At 42.8% G+C, this 22,044-nt stretch overlaps 1 protein-coding gene across 4 annotated transcripts in view; it reads right to left on the bottom strand.

Annotated features, from left to right (window-relative positions):
• Positions 1 to 22,044, bottom strand: part of zranb3 (zinc finger, RAN-binding domain containing 3) — a 186,126-nt gene that overhangs the window by 9,148 nt on the left and 154,934 nt on the right. For all 4 annotated transcript variants that reach the window (XM_070875416.1, XM_070875418.1, XM_070875417.1 and 1 more), the window contains 3 exons: positions 17,713 to 17,855; positions 16,495 to 16,644; positions 15,265 to 15,670 (listed from right to left, as the gene is read on the bottom strand). In XM_070875416.1, coding sequence (XP_070731517.1) covers positions 15,265 to 15,670; positions 16,495 to 16,644; positions 17,713 to 17,855 — 699 coding nt within the window. The remainder of the gene's footprint in view (positions 1 to 15,264; positions 15,671 to 16,494; positions 16,645 to 17,712; positions 17,856 to 22,044) is intronic.

The raw sequence follows: 22,044 nt of genomic DNA, 5'->3' as shown, positions 1-22,044 counted from the left end.
GATAAGATTGTCGTGCAGCAATTCCTGTACAAAATGTTGCCATGGAAACTGGGTCATGATTCAGGTGTAGGCTACAGAGGCTTTTTGTCAGTGTTCAGCAGAAAATATCTGGACCAAGAAAAGGTACAATGATTTATGGGAATTGGCCCTAATGCTATGATACTTTGCACGCACATGATAAACTTTCCAAGCAAATTAGGCAGAAGAGAGAAATTGGGTGCACTGGAACGTACTAAGTTCACAGCAAACAATGCAGAAAATCCACTGTAGGCATGGTCAGAGTCACAATGGTTTATTCATCACTTGCTCAAACCAGGTTCACAATTACATTATTTAAACTCCGATGATTGAAATGTTCTGTCCATTCTCACTAGCTTTTTATTTTCCCCTTCTCTGGTCTACTATACGTTCCTATTTTCCCCAGGCCAGTTTGTGTGTGACTGTGTATGCATACACGAAACACAACAACATCACCACCTCAAAGTTCCTCTCCAAGTCGCACACCATCCTCATTTGGCGATACATTGCTGTTCCTTCACCGTCACTGTTCAAAACCTGCAACAGCCTACCTAATAACATCATGGAAGCACCGTCATAAGGAATGCAACGGACAACCTACCAGTTTCCAAAGGCAACTCACGATCAGCAATAAATGCACCTTTGTCAATTGTCATCATATCCCATGAAATTTTCTTTACAAAGGGAGAAAGCATGATCAAGAAAAGAAAGAACGTCTCAGGATTGTGCGTATATTGTCTGTCCATGTAAACAAAAGGCTCTTCTGATCAATATGAAAAACTTGTGCTATTTTCAGTGGAGGGAGGTTTAAATATGATGCCCTTTTAAGAGTCTTATACTACCAGTGTTGATGTACTGTGGGATACTCACAGCATAATATGATGGTCTCATATAACCAACATTTTATTTAAATTGGCAAATATATCTAGGTCTTCCACTTCCCTTTCACGCTGAACTGTGCAGCATGCTTTTAAAAAGAGATATGCACTATTTTTGCAGTTTTACTTCTTTGGAATGTGATTTCAATTGCTATGGAATTACAAAGCACTGTCTGAGCATTTGTACAGCAAGTGAAAGGTACAAGTGATAGTTTCCTATCCCTCCCATCCTTAACATTTAAAAATTAAAACACTTAAATCCATTCTGCTGCTCTTTCCCTTTGAATTGTTTTTTTCCCCCCAGACAGACTGGTGAAATGGGCAGATACATGGCAGATACAATTTAATGTGAATTGATGCACTTTGGGAGGTACAACGTGGAGAAGCAGTGTAATCTTAATGGTACTATTTTGAAGGGGTGCAAGAGCTGGGGGACCTGGGGGTGCATATTGACAAATCTTTGAAGGTGGCAGGGCAAGTTGATAAGATGGTTAAGGAAGCATATGGGATACTTGACTTTGTAAATAGGGGCATGAATATAAAACAAGGACATTGTGCAAAACTGTTACAAATCACTGGTTAGGCCTCAGCTGGAGTATTGTGTATAATTGTGGGTGTCACACTTTACCAAGGATGTCAAGGCCTCCGAGAGGGTACGGAAGAGGTTTCCCAGAATGATATGAGGGATGAGGGACTGTCAAGTAGCCAATTTCGTATCCATGTTGCCAATATCCCTTTTATTCCATGGGCTTTAACTTTGCTGGCAATAATGTGGCACTTTATCAAACGCCTTTTAGAAGTCCATATACATCACGTCAACCGAATTTCCCTCATCAACCCTCTCTGTTACCTCATTTCTTATATTCTTATAAGGGATACGAGGATAGTGCAGGAAAGTGGAGTTGATGTAGAAGATCAACCATGATCCTATTGAATGGCGGAGCAGGCTCGAGGGGCCAAATGGCCTACTACTTTTCCGATTTCTTATGTTCTCAATCAAGTTAGTTAAACACGATTTACCTTTAACAAACCTGTGCTGGCTTTCCTTAATTAGTCCACACTTAGAAACAGAAATTTACAGCGCAGAAGGAGGCCACTTCAGCCCATCATGTCTGTGCCGGCTGACAAAGAGCCACACAGCCCTTGGTCAGCAGCCCTAAAGGTTACATGTAAACCTATGAACAATGAAAAATGGTGGAAAGGTAAAGAGCACCCAGCCCAACAAGTCCGCCCCACATAACTGCGACACCCCCGACACTGAAACATTCTACACTCACCCCAACTGGAGCCATGTGATCTCCTGGAAGAGGCAAAAACCAGATAAAAACCCAGGCCAACTGGGGGAAAAAAATCTGCGAAAATTCCTCTCCGACCCATCCAGACGATCGAAACTTGTCCAGATCATCATCCTGGCCGCATTCATAAGAACATAAGAAATAGGAACAGGAGTGGGCCATATGGCCCCTCGAGCCTGCTCCGCCATTCAATAAGATCATGGCTGATCTGATCATGGACTCAGCTCTACTTCCCCGCCCACTCTCCATAACCCCTTATCCCCTCATCATTTAAGAAACTGTCTATTTCTGTCTTAAATTTACTCAATGTCCCAGCCTCCACAGCTCTCGGTGGCAGTGAATTCCACAGATTTACAACCTTCAGAGAAGACATTTCTCCTCATCTCTGTTTTAAATGGGCGACCCCTTATTCGAAGATCACGCCTCTAGTTCTAGTCTCCCCCATCAGTGGAAACATCCTCTCTGCATCCACTTTGTCAAGCCCCCTCATAATCTTATACGTTTCGATAAGATCACCTCTCATTCTTCTGAATTCCAATAGTAGAGGCCCAACCCACTCAACCTTTCCTTATAAGTCAACCCCCTCATCTCCGGAATCAACCTAGTGAACCTTCTCTGAACTGCCTCCAAAGCAAGTATATCCTTTCGTAAATATGGAAACCAAAACTGTATGCAGTATTCCAGGTTCCCGGCAGTACTTACCATCATATCTGTGCCGGTCAACAAGAGGTTGTTATGTCTCAAATAAAGCAATGTGACTGAGTACTGTAGACTTGAGTAAGTGTGACCTTAGTCTCTTTATTCTGACTCCAGGGTGCTGGCACAGCATGGGAGGCCTGCTTATATGCAGTGCTCCCAAGGGATGCTGAGATCCCTTGGGACTCCAACAGATGTACCCTTTGGTGGGGGTAGAATGCTGGTTACAAGGTGTTGCATACATAACAGAGGTTATCCAGTCTAATCCCAATTATCAGCTCTAGGTCCGTAACCCTGCAGGTTACGGCACTTTTAGTGCCCATCCAAACAACTTTTAAATGTGGTGAGGGTTTCTGCATCCACCACCCTTCCAGGCAGTGAGTTCCAGACCCCCACAACCCTCTGCGTGAAGAAGCCCCCCCCAACCTCAAATCCCCTCTGAACCTTCCAACAACCACCTTAAAACTATGCCCCTTTGTAACTGACCCCGCCACCAAAGGAAATAGACCCTTGTTATCCACTATGTCCAGGCCCCTCAAAATTTTGTACACCTCAATGAGGTCTCCTCTCAACCTGCTCTGTTCCAATGAGAACAAACCCAGCCTATCCAATCTGTCCTCATAGCTAAGATTCTCCATTCCAGGCAGCATCCTAGTAAATCTCCTCCGCACCCTCTCTAGTGCAATCACATCCTTCCTATAAAGGCGACCAGAACTGCAAGCAGTACTCCAGCTGTGGCCTAACCAGATTATTATACAATTTAAGCATAACCTCCCTGCTCTTGTATTCGATGCCTCGGCCAATAAAAGCAAGCATTCCGTCTGCCTTCTTAACACCTTATCCACCTGGCCTTTTACTTTCAAGGATCTGTGGACAAGCACTCCAAGGTCCCTTTATTCATCTAAGCCTACCACTTAATGTGTATACCCTTTCCTTATTAGCCCTCCCAAAGTGCATTACCTCACACTTCTCTGAATTAAATTCCATTTGCCACTGCTCTGCCCATCTGACCAATATCCTCCTGCAGCCCATGACTTTCCTCTTGATTATCAACCACACAGTCAATTTTAGTGTCATCTGCAAACTTCTTAATCATACTCCCTATATTCAAATCTAAATCGTTGATATATACCACAAAAAGCCAGGGACCCAGTACGGAGCTCTGCAGAACCCCACTGAAAACAGCCTTCCAGTGACAAAAACATCCATCAATCATTCATTACTCTTTGCTTCCTACTTCTAGCCAATTTTGGATCCAACTTGCCAATTTGCCCTGGATCCCATGGGCTTTAACCTTCGTGACCAGTCTCCCATGTGGGACCTTATCAAAAGCTTTGCTAAAGTCCATATACACCACATCGTACGCACTACCCTCATCGATTCTCTTGGTTACCTCAAAAAATTCAATCAGGTTAGTCAAACACAATCTTCCCTCAACAAATCCGTGCCGCCTGTCCCTAATTAATCCTTGCCTTTCCAAATGTAGATTTATCCTGTCCTTCAGGATTTTTTACAATAATTTTCCCACCACTGAGGTTAGGCTGACAGACCTGTAATCACTCGGCCTATCCCTTTCTCCCTTCTTAAACAAGGGTACTACATTAGCAGTCCTCCAGTCCTCCGGCACCATGCCCAAATCCAAAGAGGGCTGGAAAATGATGGTTAAGGCCTCTGCTATTTCATAGAAACATAGAAAATAGGTGCAGGAGTAGGCCTCTTGTACTTTGCTCAACAGCCTGGGATGCATTTCATCTGGGCCTTGAGACTTATCTACTTACAAAGCTGCTAAACCCCTTAATACCTCCTCTTTTACTATGTTTATTTCATCCAGAATTTCACACCCCTCCTCGATAACAGTATCTGCATTGCCCCTTTCTTTTGTGAAAAAAGACACAAAGCATTCATTAAGAACCATACCAACATCTTCTGCCTCCACACAAAGATTACCCTCATGGTCTCTAATAGGCCCTACCCTTTCTTTAGTTACCCTCTTGGCTCTTATAGAACATCTTTGGTTTTTCCTTAATTTTACTATCCAAGAATTTTTCATGCTCCCCAGAACCAGATCCAGCAATGCCTCCTTCCTCATTGGGCCGGAAAAGGACTGGTCAAGAAAGTTCTCCTGAACAAACTTAAGAAATTCTTCCCCCTCTGTGCCCTTTACACTATTACTATCCCAGTCTATATTAGGCTAGTTGAAGTTTCCCATTATCACCACTCGATAGTTCTTGCACACCTCTGTAATTTCCCTGCAAATTTGCTCCTTTCCACTAGTTGGTGGCCTATAGAATACACCTAGTAGTGTAATGGCACCTCTATTGTTTCTCCCTCAGCTTCTACCTTTGATCTTTTGGTGATGATCTTAAACTTATGTCCTTTAGTTACTAACCATGAAAATAGTTTTTCTCCAAGTTATCAAAATCGTTCACAATTCTGAACACCTCTATTAGGAACATAAGAATAGCTAGTCGCAAAAGGACCAAGATCCATCTAGTTCGCTGTATACCATCCTGGTAGTCACATGATACAATAAAGGGTTTGTTGACTAATCATAGCTACTAATCTCCATCAATTAGCCTACACAGAGCCAGAAATGGCATGAGGAAAACCCCAGTGGTGGAGAGCTTTGGGAACTATAGGTCAAAAGTCTTTTTTCCCAAGCATGCTACATTTACCATGTCATGTCTCAAATTACTCATATACTGTAACCCAAAATTTTATTTTCCAAATGCAAGCCATCTAATTTGCATTTGAATGAATCAATACTAACTGCCTCCACCGTCTCCCTAGGGTGACTGTTCCATAGGTTCGCTCACTGAATTAATGGCTTGGATTTTGCAGTGGGTAATTAGGGTGAACTGTCATTGTTTGCCATCAATACCCCTCTGAAACTGACCATAACTTCAGGATTTGGAGCATGTGCAGATAAACGCGGAAATCCTGAAGTTGTGACCAGTCATTCACTGCCCTACCACAGGCGGTGCTGCAGACGCACCCCATCCCCCCATTCACCCATCCCAACCTCTGCTCCCCCTCCCCATAGCTGTCAATCAGTGAAATCAGTAGGGCTGATGAAATCTTAAGCTTTTCCGCACTAATATCGCTGTTAAACACCCCATTAAATGTCAAGCCTTGTTGGAATAGGTGTAACTAGGGTTTTAATAATGTATTGACTTCTAAACAACCGTTCTGGCCCTGAAAATCTAATTTTTAAAATTTGTGGTATGTCAAATTTCTCGATGATGATAAAAATGACTAGATTAAAAAAAAACATTTAAAGTTTGTTTATGCTATTTCTGCTTCCAACTTAACCCCATGTTATTTTGCTCTCTGTAATTTTTTTTTTAAAGTGCAGATAATCAGTGCTTTTCATTTCTTGGTTTGCTGTCTGAGAATTCTTCAGTGTGATTGGCTGCTTGGACAACTTGATGACATCCTAGCTGCTCTTCGCTGGAGTTCCCCTTTTGACAGCACTACAATCAATTTCATGTCGAGGAAGCGAAGGTTCTCGCCAGAGATTGCGAGATCTCTGTGCGCAGCTTTCTTAGAGGTCAGTGGTGATTGCCGCCACTTCGCCACTGACACCAAATTATGGGCCAATGTTTCTGCAGATTAGTTCTGAATTTACCCTATTTCAAGCGCAGCCCATGTTCTCTAATGGTAATGTCCTTCTTTGGTGCAGTGAAAAGGGCCCATTTCTCTACTTTCTCCTAATAACTAAAGCCACTCAGCCCGGATATCAATTTAATAAATCTCTTCTGTACCTTCTCCATAGCCTTGACATCCTTTCTAAAGTAGGGCACCAAAACTGGACACAATATATTAACTACTGCCGAACGAGTGATTTATATAGACTCAGTAATACGCTTGACTTTTGTACGGGATGTCTCAATTAATAAAACCTAGGATCCCATATCCTGCTGCTGCTTTTTTAAACAATATAAAGCAGTTACCAATTTATTCTCTTATTTTTAAAGATTTGTATATTCGGAACTCCCTAATCTCTCTGCTCTTCCACTCTTTTTAAAGTTTTACCATTTAGCATTGATTTCCTCTTTTTATTCTTCCTTCTAAAATGCATTACCTCATATTACCCCTTATTAAATTTTATCTGACAGCTATCTGTCCAACGTACTAAGCTGTCTTTTGTCCTGAAGTCACTTACAGTCCTCTTCGCAGTTAACCACACTCCCCATTTTTGTCTGAAAAACGTTATTGTGCTCTGTTATTTCGGAGTTCAAATCATTTATAGATACACATTGAGAGGAGCAATGGTCCCGACACGGACCCCTGACAAGATACTGTTGTTTATTCCTCCAGTCCAAAAAACATCAGAAAAACTAGCATTGATTTGTTTGGTTTCTTTGGCCCTAGCCTTGACTTCACATCTTTCTCTCGTTTCTCTCCGATCTCCCCTCATGACCTTTATGAGCTCATCCTGTCCATGACGGTTCTCTCCTCTCAGGTACTGTCCCCCTCTCCCTCAAATCTGACGATATCACCCCTCTCCTCAAAAAAACAGCCCTCGACCCCATTCCATCCTTGAAAACTACCGCCCCATCTCCAACCTCCCTTTCCTTCCAAAGTCCTTGAATGTTTTGTCATCTCCCAAATCTGTGCCCATCTTACTCGCAATTACATGTTTGAATCGCTCCAATCCGGTTCTGCGCCTGCCACAGTATTAAAACAGCTCTCATCAAAGTCACAAGTGACATCCTTTGTGACTGTGACAAAGGCAAACTATCCCCCCTCATCATTCTTTACTTGTCTGCAGCCATTGACACGGTTGACCACTCTATCCTTCTCCAACGTTGTCCAGCTGGGTGGGACTGCACTCACCTGGTTCCATTCTTATCTATCTAATAGGCCAGAGAATCACCTGCAACGGCTTCTCTTCTCGCCCCCACATCATTACCTCTGGTGACCCCAGTGATCTATCCTTGGCCCCCTCCTATTTCTCATCTATATGTTTCCCCTTGGCGACATCATCCAAAAACACAGCTTCAGTTTCCACATGTACACTGATGACACCCAGCTCCATCTCACTACCACTTCTCTCGACCCCTCCACGGTCTCTAAATTGTCAGACTGCTTGTCCAACATCGAGTTCTGGGATGAGCAGAAATTTTCTCCAATTGAATATTGGAAAGACCAAAGCCATTGTTTTCGGTCCCAGCCACAAACTCCGTTCCCTAGCCACAAACTCCATCCCTCTCCCCAACTTCTGTCTCAGGCTGAATCACACTTTTCGAAACCTTGGTGTCATATTTGACTCTGAAATAAGCATTCGACCACATATCCGCAGCATAACTAAGACCGCCTGTTTGCAACTCCGTAATATCGCCCGTCTCTGCCCATGCCTCAGCTCATCCGCTGCTGAAGCCCTCATCCATGCCTTTGTTACATCTAGACTTGAATATTCCAATGCACTCCTGGCTAGCCTCCCACATTCTACCCTACGTAAACTAAAGGTGATCGAAAACTCGGCTGCCCGTGTTCTAACTCACACCAAGTGCCGCTCACCCATGCTCACTGACGTACATCGGCTTTCGGTTAAGCTACTTAAAACCTACCTCTTTGACCAAACTTTTGGTCACCTGCGCTAATTTCTACTTATGCGGCTCGGTGTCAAATTGTTTATTTCAGAATACTCCTGTGAAGCTCATTGGGACGTTTCACTACATTGAAAGGCGCTATAAAAATACAAGTTGTTTTTGTTATATACTTAAAAAAAAATAAAGTTCTGATACTTTGAAGACATCTGAGGCTCTCTCCCTTCCACCACCACTTTCGTTAAACCTCTCACACTCTCTTGGCAATTTCAGCAACTAGGAGCTGCCAACACAGGCTGTGCAATCCTTTTTGTTGAGTGTTTGGAATTATGGAAATGTAGATCTCAAACACACAAAGCAAAAAGCACTTGTTTTTAGGTCATACCAAATTATTGCTTTAAAATATATTTACAAAGTTCTAAGCAGACTAGAACATTTCAAAAGCTTCTCAGTAAAGTTTTTTCATTGATCAGTTTTTAAAAACTTTTCCCATAGAACTCATTGATGAAGTACTTCTGCAATCAAGTTTTACTAAAATATTGAATTAATAATAAATCAGTTTATCGGAAGTGTCCTACAAAATTAACAGTTCCTTTACTTTGACTAAACAAGGCTTGCAATGTAACCCTTCACCAAACCAATGCAATAACCATTTATTGATCAGATTTTGGACAAATAAAAGTAATCCTTCCGTTAACAACATATTAACAATAACAATTAGCTGTCCTATGTGCAGTGTTAAACTCAATATTACTAGTTTAATTCAGTGCCTGCCACGCCTCCATCCCTCTCCCCAACTTCTGTCTTAGGCTGAACAAGACTGTTCAAAACCTTGATGTCATATTTGACTCTGAAATGAGCTATCGGCCACATATCCACAGCATAACTAAGACTGCCTATTTGCACCTCCGTGACATTGCCTGTCTCCGCCCTTGCCTCAGCTCATCCGCTGCTGAAGCTCTCATCCATGCCTTTGTTACCTCTAGACTTGACTATTCCAATGCACTCCTGGCAGGCCTCCCACATTCTACCCTACATAAACTAGACGTGATCCAAAACTCAGCTGCCCGTGTTCTAACTCGCACCAAGTCCCGCTCACCCATGCCCCCCCCCTCTAACTCTGCCCTCTTGAGCCTCCCTGATTATAATCGCTTATTGGTGGCCATGCCTTCTGTCGCCTAGGCTCTAAGCTCTGGAACTCCCTGCCTAAACCTCTCTGCCTCTCTTTCCTCCTTCAAGATGCTCCTTAAAACCCACCTCTTTGACCAAGCTTTTGGTCACCTTCCCCTGATTTCTCTTTATGTAGTTCGGTGTCAAACTTTTTATCGTGTAATACTCCTGTGAAGCGCCTTGGGACGTTTCGCTATGTTAAAGGTGCTATATAAATACAATTTGTTGTTGTTGTAAAACAGCATACTGCTAGTTTACATTGTTTAATTTTCCATCCTGCACAATCCCCTTTTTGACTAAGTAAATATTTCCTGTAAGTAAATGCTGCAGGCAGTAATGCCTTGGTACACAAATCACTGCAATTTAGTCCAAATTATTTTATAGGTATTAAGATCTTATCATTCTAATTTTGCAATTTCTGCCTTGTGCTGTGTTAGATATAAAAAACCCTCAAAACTCCATTTGACATTTATACACAAAGATGATCCAACATATTATTTTTGTACTAAATCTCAGTTACCCGTCTGAACTGCAGCCCTCAGAAGATAAAGTATGAGAGAAGACAAATTGAAAGACAGGGAAGATTGAAGGTCTGATGAAGAATGAACACTTAAAAGAAAATAAAAAAATGACAAGAAAAAAATGATGGATAAATTTTGAAAAGATCATGTGAAGTAAAGCAGAAAGGAAAACAAAATTAGACCAACACGAAAAAGAAAAATGAGAAAGCAAAATGATTAATATATATTTTCAAATCATTTGTTAGAGATTGCAGGATAAGTTTACCCCAGAATTTGGAAAAATTATGAAATATTTACAATATAAAATATTTTTTTAAAATCCTTTTGCATTCTCATTTTACAATTCTGGTGTAGGCCTCTGCGGGCTACCAGTAGACAAGGCAAACTTGACCTCATTCTACATTTAGCAGATTTCAAAAAATAGTTTATTTCATTGTATCTCTGTCTAATGCTGTAGTAATTACTGGCAATACACTGATAGGCTTGGAAAAAATGATAGTTAAAAAAACTTTCTTTTTTAAAAAAAACCTATATAAGCTTGTAAATTAATTAGTTTAAATCCTTTTTGACTGTTATCAAGAAGCAAAAGGCTGTAAACAACATTTGTAATGTAAATAAAAAATGACAAGTTGTCATCACTGGTTATAAACAATTGTGGGCTTAGTAGCAGCATTTCCAATTTTAGGACACTTTCCAGTACGTTTGCCAATTTAGGCTATGCCTCCTTGGAGTACTATAAAGAAGCAATCAATTCCTGATACAGACACTGAAAATCTTTCATAGTAATTACTGTCAATTTCTGGAAGCAACTTTGAAAATGTCATCCCACACTCTAAATCACAACTCTAAATTACTTGCTGACCGAATCAATATGCATTAGTAATTTTTAGTACTTGCTAAACTCTCAACGGAGAGCCACTTCAGATATATCAGAAATAAAGGAATATTACAATATATTTTTGCGGCATTGAAAAACTACCTTGAAGTTTGCAAATGAGTGTTCTCTACCTATTATATTTACCTGAAATTCTCTTCACAAAACTTTGAGCTACAGTTCCTGCCACTTGTAATTTAAAACTCAATGTAAATAGTGATTGACACCTTTTTAAATAAGGCCAATCCAAAACATTAAAAACAAATCCGTTTTGATTAAAGTAGCGTGTATGTGATCTGTCAAAGACAATCTTGCCTTCCATTTCAAATTAAAGTGCGGTTACAGTATTACAATTTTAAAAAGTCGGTGGTCACAATGGATTTAAATATCTCGTATTCTTAGCTCCACCCAACAAACACAAAGCAAACAAAAAATAAATAAAAAACAAAATATTTGTTTTTCTTTTTGTTAATTCTTTCCTCTCCTCACCAAGCCCACACCTGTTCTAATTTACTCCCCCCAGCACTGCTGAGGTACAGCTCCATTTGCTAGCTGCTCTCTAGTATCTCGGCCAACAGTGAATTTGGAGAGCAAATATCAGCAGGTTACTTGATCACTCGGATCATCACAGTGGAACCCGATTCTGCCTTCACAAGGTGCCCACACATGGACACTCGCCAGCTGGAGTCCAGGACTATGATGAGGAGCAGTATCACTGGGTGATTGTTCTTTCTCTAGCCCTGGGATGCCAAGGCTAATTGTAGAATTCATAGCATCCTGGCCCATATCTGTTTTTCAACCAAACACAAATTGATTCTTTATACCCAGCACAATGTAAAAGCTGTTTTCGAAATAACTGGTTGTTGTTAATAGAGGGGACCAAAATCTTGGTCAAAGCAGATTTTAAAGGAGAGTCATAAAGGAGGAGAGGAAGTGAGGCAGAGAGGTTTAGGAAGGGAATTCCAGATCTTAATGTCTACACGGTTAAAGGCATGGCTGCGAATGGTGGGGTGAAGGAAGTGCGGGATGCATCAGGCCAGAGTTGAAGGGCTGCAGAGTTCTCCAAAGGTTATAGGGCTGGAGGAGGTTGCAGAGATAGGGAGCGGCAAGGCCATTTTTAAAAATTCATTCATGAGATGTGGGTGTCGCTGGCAAGGCCACCCTTTACTGCCCATCCCGAATTGCCCTCGAGAAGGTGGTGGTGAGATGCGTTCTTGAAGTGCTGCAGTCTATAAGGTGAAAGTACTCCCACAGTGCTATTAGGGAGGAAGTTCCAGGATTTTGACCCAGTGACGGTGAAGGAATGGCAATATATTGTCGTTCGGTCAAAATCCTGGAAACCATGGAGAGATTTGAACACTAGGGGCTAGAAAGTCGGCGATTTTGCAAGCGGGTTTTTGATCCTATTTCACCCTTTTTGGTGAAAACCCAGTCAGCGGGAAATTCAGTGATCTTTGTGTGACGGTGCTTTCCAAGTACCGCTGGGAGAGGAGCGCCGTCGTGCAACAGTCGAAAAAGCATCTGCGCCAAAAATTTGGCTCTCTCCACACCCGTATTCTGCGCTCAGAATACCGACAGGGTAGAACCTGTGGTGCAGCCCTGCCAGCAGCGGTAAGTATGAAGACCTGCAAAAAAGGTAAGTTAAAGTTTTTATTTTTTAATTCTTTTTCGGCGATTCGATAGATAAGTGTCTTGTAAATGTTTTGTGAATTTTTTTTCCCCCCAATTTTTTGGGGGGTGTTTTTGCTCCCTCCCAAGGTCTCTCTTGCAGCCTCGGACTAAAGTTACCGAAATTCGTGGTTTGCGCTGCAAATCCTCGTGCAATGCCCATTTTTACCGCTGCGCAAACTAACGGCTGAATATCGGGCATGATAGCGATAGCGAAGTGAAAAGGCTAATTTTGGCGGAAAAAATACCGTTTTCACTGAAAACCTCATTTCTAGCCCTATGATTAGAATTTTAAAATCGAGGCTTTGGTGGACTGTGTGCCAATGTAGATCAGCAAGCACGGGGTGATGGGTGAATGGGATTTGGTGCAAGTTAAGATTTGCAGCAGAGATTTAGATGAGCTCAAGTTTATGGAGGGTGGATGATGGGATGCCTGCCATTGCATTGGAATAATGAATCTGGATGAAACAAAAGCATGGATGAGCTAAGACCGATGAATCTTGTACAGCACTGAAGAGGTCAAAACAGCCAATAGCATTTGGCTCATCCAAGGTCCAAGTCAGTGGGCTTACAGAGAGATAAAAATTGCACGTCACCTTGTTGAAAAAGCATATGGGATGCTGGGCTTTATAAATAGTGGCATAGAGTACAAAAGCAAAGAAGTTATGATGAACCTTTTTTAAATACTGGTTCGGCTTCATCTGGAGTATTGTGTCCAATTCTGGGCATCGCAATTTAGGAAGGATATGAAGGCCTTAAAGAGAGTGCAGAAAAGATTTACGGGATGAGGGACTTCAGTTATGTGGATAGACTGGAGAAGCTGGGGTTGTTCTCCTTGGAACAAAGAAGGTCGAGAGGAGATTTGATAGAGGTGTTCAAAATCATGGTGTGTCTCAACAGAGTAGATCGAGAGAAACTGTTACCGTTGGTGGAAGGGGCCAGAACTCGAGGATACAGATTTAAAGGTGATTGGCAAAAGAACCAAAGGCGACATGAGGAAAGACTTTTTTTACATAGCGAGTGGTTAGGATCTGAGAGTGATGAAGGCAGATTCAATCCTGGTTTTCAAAAGAGAATTAGAAGTATCGGATAGAAAAACATTTGCAGGACTACAGGGAAAGGGGAGGGGAGTGGGACTAGCTCAGAGTCGGCATGAGCTCGATGGGCCGAATGGCCTACTTCTTTGCTGTAGCCATTCTATGACTTCTTGTGGTGAAAACGTCTAATGCAATAGTAGGTCCATGAGGGAATTACAAGGGGATTATCAACTCAGAGAATGGAAGATCAAAGCAGCTCCCAGAGTAAAAACCTTTCCCCTCCTCAATTTCAGAATCTCTAAAGATTGCCTGGGTGGCCTGACCGGGCAGGGACCATCCCTCATACAGGTCTCACACAAGAGAAGTGGGCAGCAGCTACAACCTTGACCAGGAAGGTACCCCTCAACCCCCCCCACCCCTTACCGGTATTTGCAGGCAGTGGATGGGGAGGGGGAAGGGGCAGCCAGCAGTGGTCGTTGGATAAGAAATGAAACTCAGTGCAGGAATGCAGTTGGGCCTTACCGTTCATAAGAAACATAAGAATTAGGAACAGGAATAGGCCATCTAGCCCCTCGAGCCTGCTCCGCCATTCAATAAGATCATGGCTGATCTGGCCGTGGACTCAGCTCCACTTACCCGCCCGCTCCCCGTAACCCTTAATTCCCTTATTGGTTAAAAATCTATCTATCTGTGACTTGAATTCTTTCAATGAGCTAGCCTCCTTGGGCAGAGAATTCCACAGATTCACAACCCTCTGGGAGAAGAAATTCCTTCTCAACTCGGTTTTAAATTGGCTCCCCTGTATTTTGAGGCTGTGCCCCCTAGTTCTAGTCTCCCCGACCAGTGGAAACAACCTCTCCGCCTCTATCTTGTCTATCCCTTTCATTATTTTAAATGTTTCTATAAGATCACCCCTCATCCTTCTGAACTCCAACGAGTAAAGACCCAGTCTACTCAATCTATCATCATAAGGTAACCCCTCATCTCCGGAATCAGCCTAGTGAATCGTCTCTGTACCCCCTCCAAAGCCAGTATATCCTTCCTTAAGTAAGGTGACCAAAACTGCACGCAGTACTCCAGGTGCGACCTCACCAATACCCTGTACAGTTGCAGCAGGACCTCGATGCTTTTGTACTCCATCCCTCTCGCAATGAAGGCCAACATTCTATTCGCCTTCCTGATTACCTGCTGCACCTGCAAACTAACTTTTTGGGATTCATGCACAAGGACCCCCAGGTCCCTCTGCACCACAGCATGTTGTAATTTCTCCCCATTCAAAATAATATTCTCTTTTACTGTTTTTTTTCCCCAAGGTGGATGACCTCACATTTTCCGACATTGTATTCCATCTGCCAAACCTTAGCCCATTCGCTTAACCTATCTAAATCTCTTTGCAGCCTCTCTGTGTCCTCTACACAACCCTCTTTTCCCAATTTTGCTCTCTTTTCCAGTCCTATTTTTTTTTTAAACAATAAAATGTAACGCAAGGGAAGGTTGTAAATACTTCATTTTTTATGTTAAAGTAGAGCAAATTAAAGTTATTTTTTTCACTTACCTGATCTAGTGAAAGCTGCGACAGCCATGTATTTTCAAGAAGCTCTTTGCGATGGTTCTTCGGCGTGTCTCGGACGCTAAGATACAGCTGATGAGCATTGAGGTCACACTGCTGGCAGATTCCACGCTCAGCTTCAAAAACTTTTGATCTCATATAAGACTGATTGGACCGAACCAAAAAGTCTTCCTGACATTTTTGGGAGCAATATCGTGTGTCCCAAGCTGTAGATTCATGATGCTTGCTGACCTGGATTGTTGGCTGTTGACAGCCAAGGCAAAGTGGATGTCCTTCTTTGTTTACAGCTTGCACATAGCCAATTTCTAAGGAGATGCCAGCTATTTCATCAGTTAAAGGCAATCGAGATGTACTGTTGCAGATTTTATTCTCAATGCTTCCATCTGTTTCACTGAAAGTAAGACAAGTACAATATGATTCACACACATATTTTTCATGACAAGTCGAGAGTATGCTATATTTTCAATATGTGCTATCTCTTTGTAAATCTGACTGTTATATCAATTATTAACCTTCTTTGCTAAAATTTAATTTGACAGCAAAGCATGCTCTAACATCTATAAAGTAGATCACTATTTTCAAGCCATGAACATAAGAACATAAGAAATAGGAGCAGGAGTAGGCCATTTGGCCCCTCGCAAGTTTAATCATTTTAATACACTTGGTGGCTTGCAAAAATGTTTAAAATTGAATATATTCAGAAAGCTGGCAGAAGGTCCTCTGCAACAATAGTATGTTTTCAGGCAGAGTAAAATATTTATGGATCATTAATAGTATGAAAATTATTCTTGCAAAGATAAATGAAGCTTGTAACATGGGCCTCCTACAATTATTCCTACTCAATGGGCACAGCAGTGAATTTAAATTTCAGAGTTTTAAGAGGAGAAAAGCCAGATGGCCGAGGGGACAAAAGCTTGATATGGCACCACTATCAGATGCATGCTTAGAGTACAAAATATTACAATTAGATAAGCAGAGTTAAAGATACTATCCATCTTATTCCATTATTTCATTGACAATATCAAACTGTATTTGCGTGGCTTTTTATATATTGCAATTTTCAATCTTTTAAAATAAAGTGACACTCTGGCAAATTGTTTGGTTATTTCTTCAGTGGTGAAGAAATAACCAAACATAGAATGCACCATATACAGAATGCATCATTGCTATTTCATTGCCAAATGACCTACTAAACAGGAAACCATAGAAACATACTTGTTTAAATTTCCCTTGGTTGGTTGATTGGAAGGTTTGATTTTATTTTTGCCATGGAATGTAGTCTCTCTTGATATAACTCTTACAGTTCCTCCTGAACTGTGTGCCGTACTCAGAGACACAACAGCTACATCTTCTTTTGTTAAAAATCTAAATAAAAGAAATATTTCATACTGATTTTCAATGCAGCACTCAATTTTTATTATTGGAAAATAAGTAGAACAATGAAGCATAGAATTACTGAAGTATGTCTGTATGCATGGTGCACACCAGTGTTCATCTTTCTATTTCTAATTTCATTAGAGGATTAAAAAATTTTTTTAAATTGCAATGACCAGCCTCTCACCGAAAACTCAGCAATAAAATAACCTCCTTCTGCAGGAGGCTGACTGAAAAAGGACTAACATTTGAATTAACTACAACAGAATGTGCTACATGCGGTACTGTGTAAAAGAAAACAAAAGGTATGAGAATATGAAATATGCAGAGCATGAATTAACTGAGGACACAGCATTAGGAACATCCCAATAAAGTCTGAGTGAGAGATATTGCCAGGCGACCCGTTTGGGAGTGGTAACCCAGTCGGGGAGGGAATTCTTGCGTCCGGCAGGGAAGTCCCGCCCCAGCTGTGAAATTGGGGTTACCACTCCTCACAGGAAGTTGAGCGCAACGTTGTGCGCTCCACTTCTTGTTGGGGCAGTATTCGTGGCGCTAGTCGGGCGGGATCGAACAACCCTCCCCTTCCGTTAAAGAGGAGGGTCACTGCGCACACTGCAGGGCCTCTGATAGGCTCCACTGGGCCAACCAGGGTAGCGTGGTGTCGTGGCACACAAACGGAGTGCCAGGCTGCACGGATCACGCCATGGATCAGCGGGACGGGCCGACCAGTGAGTCAGCGAAAACAACAAAATGGTGGCGCGCGGTGCAGCGCCCTCTCGTTTGACTTCTGCCCCTGGAGCAGTGGTCAGCTCAGTTCGCAACCCACAAGGCTGGCGCTGACACTGCTCGCGGGGCGCTAGCCAATTTACGCCGCTGGGCGGAAAGGGGTTGCCATGGGGCGCGGTGCCACCATGGTAACGCCTCCGCTAACTCCCGTGCAATATTGCGTGAGCCAGTAGCGCCTCCCACTCCCCCCAGGCGAAAACAGGTTCGCGTCCTGTTCGCATTCCCCGGAGGGGCCAACAGGAGGCGCATCACTGGGGAATTTCGCCCCCTTACCTTTTTGTACAGCTTTGTCTACGTTGATCTTTCATGATGTTTTCTAGTATAAAAATAGGACTGCAGAAAATCTGGCCGCTCTTCCTAATTATCCTTTGCTTCATTGCAGTTAAGCTGAGCCATTCTCGTACAAACCGCAGAAGCTGAAAATTGGGAAGCAAAATATAAGATGGATTTAGAATGCAGATTTATACAGCAGTGTAGATAAAACAAACAGATATACCAGAAGACCCATCTACTTAGTTTTCTGCTATTTCTAGAACATCAGGTTCTTGAAGACACTATTAAGATTTGCTGGACACAAGTTAACAATACTCTCCTTACCTAAATGTACACCGTATTACCAATGACTTCATATTGTAAGTGGTTATGAACACGCAATATACTCTTTAATTGTACTTTAGATAGGCAAAAGGCGCATCTAGTTATCATTCCAGCATTATTGAAGCATATAAAATTATCCTTACAATACTGGGACTCTTTTTCTCTGAAATTCATAGCACCACTGTGTATGCGCAGGCATATAAATACTGTCATATGCCTACTGGTTGAATGAGAGACTAGTACCAACATTTTCCATGGACAATGCCGTCAATTATTTTCAAATGTTTTGATTGATTAGCAATGATGAGCCTTGGCTCACTGGAACCATTCACGCCTCTGAGTCAGAAGATTGAGGGTTCAAGTCTCAGTTCAGAGACCTGAGCATATAATCCAGGATGATACTTCAGTGCAGTACAAAGTCTTTTGGACGAGACATTAAACTGAGGCTCAGTTCGCCCTCAGATTGACGCAAAACATCCCATAGCACTATTTGAAGATGAGTAGGGGAGCTCTCTTGGTGTACTGGCCAGTATTTATCCCCCAACCAACAGTTAAAACAGATTATTTGGTCGTTACCTCACTGCTAATTGTGGGACCTTGCTATTTCCAAATCGACTATTGTATTTCCCTACAATGCGGGGAGTTCGAGCAGCGTCAGAGAGGCAGCGCCGAGACGCCTATAAAAAGGCCCAGCAGGAGTTTGTGAGGCAGCAGGGAGTTCGAGCAGCGTCGGAGAGGCAACGTGGGGAGGCCTATAAAAAGGCCCAGCAGGAGTTTGAGAGGCAGCAGGGAGTTCGAGCAGCGTCGGAGAGGCAACGTGGGGAGGTCTATAAAAAGGCCCAGCAGGAGTTTGTGAGGCAGCAGGGAGTTCGAACAGCGTCGGAGAGGCAGCGTGGGGAGGCCTATAAAAAGGCCCAGCAGGAGTTCGTGAGGCCAGCCAGTGCAGCTGCAGCAGGGTGAGAAGGCAAAAAAGTAGAAAGAAATCGAAATGTGACGTCATAGCCAAGGGGTAAGTGATTGGTGAGTAGTTTTTCTTTTTCTTTTCTTTATCAGGAAGTAACGTTTTAGCATTGTTGTTGCCAAATTAAGTTAATCTAAGGGTTAAGCCATGGGAGGAGAGCTCGGACACGTGTTATGCTCTTCCTGTAATATGTGGGAAGTCAGGGATGCTTCCAGCGTCCCTGACAACGACATGTGCGGGAAGTGCATCCGCCTGCAGCACCTGACTGACCGCATTGCGGCACTAGAGCTGCGGGTGGATTCACTCTGGAGCATCCGTGATTCTGAGGATGTCGTGAATAGCACGTTTAGTGAGTTGGCCACACCGCAGGTAAAGGGTACACAGCCAAGATAGGGTATGGGTGACCAACAGGAAGAGCAGTGGAAGGAAGGTAGTGCAGGGGTCCCCTGCGGTCATTCCCCTGCAAAACGGAAACACCGCTTTTGGGTACTGTTGAGGGGGATGACTCATCAGAGGAGAGCAGCAGCAGCCATGTTCATGGCACTATGGGTGGCTCTGCTGCACAGGAGGGCAGGAAAAAGAGTGGGAGAGCGATAGTGATAGGGGATTCTATTGTAAGGGGAATAGATAGACGTTTCCGCGGCCACAACCGAGACTCCAGGATGGTATGTTGCCTCCCTGGTGCAAGAGTCAAGGATGTCTCGGAGCGGGTGCAGGGCATTCTGAAAAGGGAGAGTGAACAGCCAGTTGTCGTGATGCATATGGGTACCAACGATATAGGTTAAAAAAAAGGGGTGAGGTCCGACAAGACGAATTTAGGGAGCTAGGAGCTAAATTTAAAAAGTAGGACCTCAAAAGTAGTAATCTCTGGATTGCTACCAGTGCCACGTGCTAGTCCGAGTAGGAAACGCAGGATAGCTCAGGTGAATACGTGGCTTGAGGAGTGGTGCAGAAGGGAGGGATTCAAATTCCTGGGACATTGGAAGCGGTTCTGAGGGAGGTGGGACCAGTACAAACCGGATGGTCTGCACCTGGGCAGGACTGGAACCAATGTCCTAGGGGGAGTGTTTGCTAGTGCTGTTAGGGAGGGGTTAAACTAATATGGCAGGGGGATGGGAACCTATGCAGGGAGACAAAGGGAAGTAGAATGGGGGCAGAAGCAAAAGATAGAAAGAAGAAAAGTAAAAGTGGAGGGCAGAGAAACCCAAGGCAAAAAGAAAAAAGGGCCACATTACAGCAAAATTCTAAAGGGGCAAAGGATGTTAATAAGACAAGCTTGAAGGCTCTGTGCCTCAATGCGAGTATTCGGAATAAGGTGGATGCATTAACTGCACAGATAGCAGTTAACGGATATGATGTAATTGGGATTACGGAGACATGGCTCCAGTGTGACCAAGGCTGGGAACTCAACATCCAGGGGTATTCAACATTTAGGAAGGATAGACAGAAAGGCAAAGGAGGTGGGGTGCAGATGCTGGTTAAAGAGGAAATTAATGCAATAGTCAGGAAGGACATTGGCTTGGATGATGTGGAATCGGTATGGGTGGAGCTATGGAATAGCAAAGGGCAGAAAACGCAAGTGGTAGTTGTGTACAGACCACCAAACAGTAGTAGTGAGGTTGGGGACAGCATCAAACAAGAAATTAGGGATGCGTGCAATAAAGGTACAGCAGTTATCATGGATGACTTTAATCTACATATTGATTGGGCTAACCAAACTGGTAGCAATGCTGTGGAGGAGGATTTTCTGGAGTATATTAGGGATGGTTTCCTCGACCAATATGTCGAGGAACCAACTAAAGGGCTGGCCATCCTGGACTGGGTGATGTGTAATGAGAAAGGACTAATTAACAATTTTTTTGTGCGAGGCCCCTTGGGGAAGAGTGACCATAATATGGTAGAATTCTTTATTAAGACGGAGAGTGACACAGTTAATTCAGAGACTAGGGTCCTGAACTTAAGGAAAGGTAACTTCGATGGTATGAGACGTGAATTGGCTAGAATAGACTGGCAAATGATTCTTAAAGGGTTGACGGTGGTTAGGCAATGGCAAACATTTAAAGATCACATGGATGAACTTCAACAATTGTACATCCCTGTCTGAAGTAAAAATAAAATGGGGACGTTGGCTCACCCGTGGCTAACAAGAGAAATTAAGGATAGTATTAAAGCCAAGGAAGAGGCATATAAATTGGTCAGAAACAGCAGCAAACCTGAGGACTGAGAGATTTTTGTAATACAGCAGAGGAGGACAAAGGGTTTAATTAGGAGGGGGAAAATAGAGTATGAGAGAAAGCTTGCTGGCAACATAAAAACTGACTGCAAAAGCTTCTATAGATATGTGAAGAGAAAAAGATTAGTGAAAACAAACATAGGTCCCTTGCAGTCAGATTCAGGTGAATTTATAATGGGGAACAAAGAAATGGCAGACCAGTTAAACAAATACTTTGGTTCTGTCTTCATGAAGGAAGACACGAATAACCTTTCGGAAATACTAGGGGACCGAGGGTCTAGTGGGAAGGAGGAACTGAAGGAAATCCTTATTAGGTGGGAAATTGTGTTAGGGAAATTGATGGGATTGAAGGCGATAAATCCCCAGGGCCTGATAGTCTGCATCCCAGAGTACTTAAGGAAGTAGCCCTAGAAATAGTGGATGCATTGGTGATCATTTTCCAACAGTCTATCGACTCTGGATCAGTTCCTGTGGACTGGAGGGTAGCTAATGTAACACCACTTTTTAAGAAAGGAGGGAGAGAGAAAACGGGTAATTATAGACCGGTTAACCTGACATCAGTAGTGGGGAAAATGTTGGAATCAATTATTAAAGATGAAATAGCAGCACATTTGGAACGCAGTGACAGGATCGGTCCAAGTAAGCATGGATTTATGAAGGGGGAAATCCTGCTTGACAAATCTTCTGGAATTTTTTGAGGATGTAACTGGTAGAGTGGACAAGGGAGAACCAGTGGATGTGGTGTATTTGGACTTTCAAAAGGTTTTTAACAAGGTCCCACACAAGAGATTGGTGTGCATAATTAAAGCACATG

This window comes from Pristiophorus japonicus, chromosome 3 (genome assembly GCF_044704955.1).
Source record: "Pristiophorus japonicus isolate sPriJap1 chromosome 3, sPriJap1.hap1, whole genome shotgun sequence".
NCBI lineage: Eukaryota > Metazoa > Chordata > Chondrichthyes > Pristiophoridae > Pristiophorus > Pristiophorus japonicus.
This window is presented reverse-complemented; position numbering and strand designations above follow the sequence as displayed.